Source organism: Eleginops maclovinus, chromosome 11 (assembly GCF_036324505.1).
Source record: "Eleginops maclovinus isolate JMC-PN-2008 ecotype Puerto Natales chromosome 11, JC_Emac_rtc_rv5, whole genome shotgun sequence".
NCBI classification, from domain to species: domain Eukaryota; kingdom Metazoa; phylum Chordata; class Actinopteri; order Perciformes; family Eleginopidae; genus Eleginops; species Eleginops maclovinus.
The window spans coordinates 11,629,487-11,636,714 of record NC_086359.1 but is presented as its reverse complement, the minus strand read 5'-3'; the positions used below and the strand labels follow the sequence as shown (position 1 = coordinate 11,636,714).

The 7,228-nt window shown below is 37.9% G+C and overlaps 1 protein-coding gene across 5 annotated transcripts; it reads right to left on the bottom strand.

The window, feature by feature from the left end:
• Positions 1-1,738: 1,738 nt before the first annotated feature.
• On the bottom strand, positions 1,739-6,909 carry LOC134872674 (putative fibroblast growth factor 1). Of its 5 annotated transcripts, none has more exons than XM_063896070.1 (4): positions 6,793-6,909; positions 4,489-4,705; positions 3,825-3,928; positions 1,739-3,307 (listed from the first exon to the last, which is right to left on the bottom strand). In XM_063896070.1, exons 1-4 carry the CDS (start codon positions 6,832-6,834, stop codon positions 3,122-3,124), a joined length of 549 nt encoding a protein of 182 aa, XP_063752140.1. In that variant the 5' UTR covers positions 6,835-6,909; the 3' UTR covers positions 1,739-3,121. The 5 variants fall into 5 exon arrangements, with proteins under 5 accessions (XP_063752140.1, XP_063752142.1, XP_063752141.1 ...); XM_063896072.1 differs by lacking the exon at positions 6,793-6,909 and adding an exon at positions 5,639-5,658; XM_063896071.1 differs by lacking the exon at positions 6,793-6,909 and adding an exon at positions 5,631-5,649.
• Between the last annotated feature and the right edge of the window lie 319 nt (positions 6,910-7,228).

The window sequence follows — 7,228 nt, the reverse complement described above, 5'->3', positions numbered from 1 at the left end:
AACAAGGTGTGTGTGTGTGTGTGTGTGTGTGTGTGTGTGTGTGTGTGTGTGTGTGTGTGTGTGTGTGTGTGTGTGTGTGTGTGTGTGTGTGTGTGTGTGTGTGTGTGTGTGTGTGTGTGTGTGTGTGTGTGTGTGTGTGTGTGTGTGTGTGTGTGTGTGTGTGCACACGCTGTTATATAGGATAGCCTGGTGGAAAAAGGAGAGGTCACAGGTTATTTTTTGTGTGTTTTATTGTAGTATAAATGCTTATGGGAAAGACGAAATATTGCTTTTTTGGCTTGTTTTATTTGATCACTCATGACTTGATTCTTGTTCTTCCAATTAATTAAGTTTGAAACACTTGGAGAAAATAAAAAACTATGTTTATTATTAAAGAATGATATTACAGGCTAATAATACAGTAGACAAGTTATGGAAGAAATTCCCTGTGAAAATAAATCAATACAAGTCCTGTAGTTACATCTTTACCTGAGTACAGTTAAGACATATTATCCGAAAAAATATACAAAACTATCAAAGATAAAATAGTCATTACGCAGAGCGCCACCACAGAGTGGAAGTATTTGCAGAAATATATTATATAAAGTGGAGTAAAAATAACATTATTTTACTCAATGTTTATACAAATATAATATTATGAAATGTACAACAGAGTCATACTGTAATATTTTAGCAACACGTTTGCAAGGCAATTAGTCAAGTGTTGCTGATATCTCACTGACAGCTAATGATGTAAATATCAGTAGATGGATATGTCGATAAAATGAGCAAAGAATTCAATGTGATATATTTAGAAAAATAAATCATGGCATGGAAAAAAATATAATCCAGCTCTGATCTGACATTTACAAACGGTCATCAAAAAGTAATTTCTCAATTTGGAAAATGTAGAATAATTATTCAATTTGAAAAAGCACTTTGTCACACACATGGAAAAGTAATAAGCCTGATGTAATGTTCACTTCCAAACAGTTTAAATCCCACAACAATATGGAACTTGTTGGAGCAAAGAATCCGCTCCAGTCTTCCCAAACATCTTAAACCACGTTCCAGTGCTTCATCCAGGATCTTTTTCCTGGCACAGCAGCTTCTGCAACAGCGTTTCAGGCCATGTTCTGTCTCAGCTGTTACACATTAAGCATGGATTAGATGAAGAATGCCATTGCTTCCAAAAATGTGGTGAAAATACTTGATCGGGGTGAATGGAGGTCTTGCATAATACACACACTGTATTTGTTCATTTAACACATCTTTTTGTTGAATTAAAATAACTTTTTGTTGTAGAAAACATTCTTCCATTCGGGAAAAATAAGTTTTCAAAAAACAACTTACTTATTATTTCTGAAAGATCAACTTTGCTTAAAGATTTTTTCCCCACCTATACAAATGTAGAATTACTTAACCTATAACCTATACAGTACCCACAACTGGATAAACACCTGCTATAGGCAGCATCCATGTGGTTTCTTAGATTAACTTATTTTCATTCATGATTTATTTTTACTGGGATTTAGCCAGACCTATGTGTGTAAAGATAATAAACCTATTAGCTTTCTCTTTGCCAGACTTAGCGAAACACCACTGAACCTCAAGCAATGCTGCCATCTTGAGGTCAAACATGATCATTTCTAATGTTTGTGTCGAGAGGTTGACTGGTAACACCTGTAAGAGTGTAATTTGTGAATAAAAACATAGATGTTCACGTCATGCCAGAAACGGAAAAACACATACAGCAAGCTCATTAGCAACAGGTGTATTGGACAAAGCATATAACACGTTCCGTTTGAAAAATGTATGTACACTTTAACATTTATTCACATGTCTACCTTCTAAGCAGAAATCAATGGTTACATACATACTATTTATTTTACGGATTATGATGTATTTCATTAATATAAGTACATTTAATACAATATGTATTACTTTGTAAAAGGTGTTCACATTACCTTTTGCTACATCACTATGTATTTATAAATTATTTCAAAAATGTTTGTTACGATGCTCAGCAAAATGTAATTGTATTAGCGATACAATTTTATAAATAAATATTCACACAAGTAATTTAACCTAAAATAATGTCACAGTATAATGTGTACAAAGAAAGTTGCTTTCGTAAATAATAGTTAGACTGTATAGATGAGTTATTTTGCTCAGTGAAAAGAAACAATTTGACATTTCTAGTCCAGAACAGGATGGCCAAATATTGGGTCCCTTTCTGCCTTATATAATACAACATTATTCTTTTGAGCGACTTTTTCAGGAACATATCAGAAAAAACTCTGTTGATAACTGGAACAAAGTTTTCTGCCTTGTAAATTTCCCCTCTGAGGGACAAATAAAGGTTTTCTGATGCTGAAGACTTGTATGCAATGTTGGCATGACTCACCCTTTCATTAACATTAATGCGCTTTTCAAGACCCTGTTCAAATGACCTGTTGAGAAGCGTTTATAAAACAGGCTTGAGCAAAAATAAAAAAAGTGACTACTAAGACTTTCAGTCATTCCAAATTCAGCCAACCTACTGAATAGTTAGACTACTATTATTATTTTATTCAGTGTAGACTTTGTTTTCCTTAGTTTTAGTTCAATGCCAGATGGTCGGCCCTTTTATGTTTACTGCCCTGTTGGTTTACTTCATGCCAGACGTGATCCATTGTAAAACTATTTCTGTGTAAAAGCAGCCTGTTGCTATCTTCCCGCAGTGGTATTTCATACCGAGGTTCAAAGTGAACACACATCTATCACGGCTGACATGCACTGATTTAGCACACGTTTTTTGTATGCAGAGACTGAGAGAGGGTGTATGTTCTTATAGGCGGAAATGATTATGGATAGTAGCTCATAAAACTGCAACATAAAAAAAGAAAGAAAGTATAAGCTGCTTACATGAGCTGGAATCTTATATTCCCTGCATAAACAAGAGGAATGAACAAACATGGAAGTTATTAACATGGAAGTAGAGCTTGAACTAACTGTAAAACATTATTATTTTTTTGCCTCAGGCTTTACTGCTCCATTGTACTGATTTTAAGTGACCTTAAAATGGGATACTTTGCCCAGTGTAAAATGTGTATTTCAAGACTTCAGTGAGCGTGTCCGCGGTTCCTGGTGCCGTCTTGCTTTACATGTTACCCGCAGGCCTTGGCAGGAAAAAGATGGCCTTCTGACCCTGGTGGGTGTCCGATCCTGCTTTAGGTTGGCCATTCCTCTTCAGCCCGACATACCAGTTGTACTTCTGAGAGCAATACGTGTTGTAGTTGTTTTCTTCATACTTCTCTAAGAAGTAACACTCATCATTCAGTGCTTGCTGAAGCAAGCCAATACAAAGAGGTGAGAAAAGAGAAGAACAGAGGACAGTTTGATTTATTGCAAGTCTTCTTATTCTTCTGGTTAATTGTTATTAAAAGGCGAATATATACACAGCCTTTAAACATAGCAACATTATCGAGGAAAAAGTTATGTTATGTGCTGAATAATAGAAACCTACAAGAAACATCTGTAGTAACTTAATAGCTAGTCATCTGTAACAATAATAAATTATTGCCCCCAGTGATTTATATAGACACAAAATGCTTTAGTCACCCTGTGATTTTCCAGTGTTTCGCAGTTGGGGAAAATAACACTACACCCAGGCTATTACAACATTTTCGTGAATTTGTGAGTGTAATCTCAAACTGACAAGATAATAATAATAATAATAATAATATATTTAATTTGTAATGCACTCTTCATTCCAAGGGAATCTCAGAGTGTTTTAACCATAAGTGTTCCTAATAACGGCAGTGCTTTTTGGGGGGGATAAACTTCAAAATCTAAAAACTCACTGATCCGTAGAGGTGTCCATTTTTGTTCATAGCCAGATACCTTCCTGTTATCTCGCCCTTGATAACCACAACTCCCACGCTCACAGCCTTCAGCCTCAGCACGTCTGAAACACAAAAATATGAAACTGTTCATCATAACACCACTGCATTGCTATTTTTGTGTCCGTTCCAAGGGTAAAGTTGAAGATAAACTTACTTTGACACATTGTAACCATCATTTTCAGCCTGAAATAAATATTTGCCCTGGCTACAGTAGGGCCAATCTTCTGAATGTGTACACAGGGTAAATACTTATGTTTACAGATTCCTGAGTAGCTTAACCAGAAGTACTGTGATTAAATACTTGCTCAAGAGGACTTTAACAGTTAGTGCAGGTCATTTACTTTTATTATTGAGCCGTAATAATCCCTCCACTAAAAAACCTGTTATGTTTAGCTCTTTTGTTAATCATTATATAAACAACTATAACAAATGTAATAATCAGGAAAGATAAAGCTTTATACTAAACGGTTGAGAGTCATGTACAGAATATGTTCAGCTTCTTTTTAATCGTTCTATAAAGTTAAAGCTAAAAAACTTTCCTTCATTTCTTTTAGATTACTCCTGATTGATACACAACAACCAATCACATATCCAAAATAGATGAAAAAGATTCCTGCCTCACCATAGGGGTCGTTTTCTTGCCTGCCACCGCTAACAGATCCATCAGGTAAAATCCTCAGGTGATATCCTCCGTTACGGCTGTACAGTCTGGTCAGTGTCCGCTGCTCCTGCCTGGACAGGTCTAGAGACACAGGTCCGAATGGCAGCACTGTGACGTTTCCCTCAGACATCATACTGAGATTTTGAGGTTTGGACGAAGCAGAGTGATGTCCCTGTGTCTGCAATGACAAAGAAGATCCATCAACTTCACTGTTCATGTCACCTGAACTCTGTCTGAGACAGGAGAGAAAACAGGAGGAGTACAACGCCGCCTTCATGATGTGAGTATGGGAAATGCTCGCCTCCCTCTCTTACATTCTCCCTGTATCTGTGTCTGTTTCTCTCTGCCAACCTTATAAGGCACTCTTTTTTCATGAAGTGATGAAACCAGCTTGTGCAGGAGATCTGGATGCAGGCCAGGAAGAGCCGCTACATGTTCAAACATGTTTCCTGACTGAACATCACTTAGGTTTTTTTTTCTTCATGGAAATCATTTCCAGATGGCAGTGATGTAACTCTCAACTAATATCAGTGCAAGGCCAAACAACAAACAAACAAACGACACGTGGACACAGCAAGGGGCAGGGAAATGTTCCAGTAACTTTTACTACCTGCTGGAAATGTTGCAAGTGCCAGTAATAGTGTATCAAGGATGTGCAAGTAAAACATAATAGCAACCTTTCTTCTACAAATCTTCAGCAGCAAAATATTTGAGATGATTCCACTTGAGGAACAGGAATCAAGCAAGCCCTGCCTGTCTTACCCTTGGACTGCCTGCCTTCTCAAAAGCTTACCCAAAAAACAATCAAGCCCGTTTTCAACCGCAGTGTCCATGTTATCTCAATTCCCGTTAGGATCACAGAGAAGCAGGGGCTGTCATAATGTCTGTCTTGTCAAATGGAAAATAGGGAAGCAGGGAACTATGGTCGATGTTATAGTTTGTTGCCAGAGGTAGGGAATAACTGCAATAGAGCCAGGCTAACCCACATCTGGAATGTCTGAGACAGGCATGAGGAACAGATGGAGGAAGAGGAGAAGGAGAGAGGGAGAAGGAAAGTGAAAAGACAGAGCAGTGTAAAGCCACAAGAGGAATGTAAGGCCTACCCACTCACAGGCAGGACCCGGAGAAGAAAGTCATGTTACGGGATATGAGAAGTTAGTTTGTGTCCACAGGGACCTTTGGACAGAGCTGCTGGTGGGAATGACGTCAAACATTCAACCGGTGACTGAGTCAGAGTGCGGACACGTGTGAGGATAAATTGAACCTGTGTGTATGTTTGAGTTCGGGGAAAATTGCACTACTTTAACCCAACTGTCGCCCCCTGAAACTAAGATCTGCTGCGAATGAAATGTTGTTGATTAGTGAATTGTGCCGTTAAATGTCTTGTTAATGGATGCTGAATAAAGACTAACTTTGATCCTTAAAGTGCAAGTACCAAATTAAAATGAATTTTCTCTACCTGTAGTGCTTTATATCAGTCTAGAATGTTTTAGTGTATAATGCAGAGTTTAGGTGGTTTTTAAATTAAAGCTGATCAGCAATTTATTTTTTGCAGAAATCATGATCAATATAGTAAACAGACCTTATTGTTAAGAGTTTTATGCAGGAACTGTTTTTACATAACTACACATGCCAAGAATGTGATTGAACTGAAGGAAGCCTGCATGCGCCTTTGATGTGAGTCTCTCCGTAGCTCACCTGAGCTAGCTAACATTACAGCTCAGGATGTACTTGGTTAGTAGGCATGCATTTTTTTGAGCACTGATATGATTTGCGGGTGTAGTTTGGTTTTTAGAAAGAAAGTAGTTCCTACATTGAACTGCTCACAATATTGTCTGTTGATATCTTGAGTAAACGGCTCATGATTTCTGGAAAGATATATTGCCATTGAGGTTTTCAAATGGGTTTTTGTACAACTTTGAGCACCTCATGCCAAGGGCCATATGTCTCCCTTATATTCAAGAGAAGGCAGACATCTTTCGGGGTTGATATCTTCAACACTCAGCAACTCACAAAACTAATCTAGATTGATAGGTAGCAATACAGGTAAGAGAGACAATATGTATTTTTTTTAATATGTGGACAACCCTTTATAATGCACAAACGTATACAAACTAAATGTTTTATCATCAACAAATAGAATTACTACCAACTTGCTTTCCTTTTGAAATCAAATATCGATATGTTCAGGATCAGCAGAGGTGATTGCCAGCCAACCAGATTCCAACACATGCGAAAACTCCTTATATCCAATGAATCTCCTACCTGTGAGAAAGTCCTGTTACAGTGTCCCTGATGAGCCAGCATGTCCTCCTATTTTCCTCTTTTTTTTTTTTTTTTTTGCCTTTTGTGCCTAAATGTCTTCCTCTTTCTTCACCCAGAGCAGTGGCCAGACTTCAGAAAATTAAGAATGTATGCCTGTACTTGTACCCTATCCCTCTCCTCAACTCACCACCCATTTTGCAACGTCAGAGGACTCATTTTAACAGTCCAACGTCAGGACTAAAATTACCGCACAAGAAGAGAGAGAGAACAAGTGACGCAAGTGTCCGGGCCATGGGCTCCAACCAGAGCCTGGAAATTATCAGAGCTGCCTGTCTGACTGAGTATTGATACATTCTTATAGCGGATTCCTCCTGGCGACACCGGTGGGCAAGACAATATAAACATTTATAAAACACGAAGAGGATGACTTCACTTT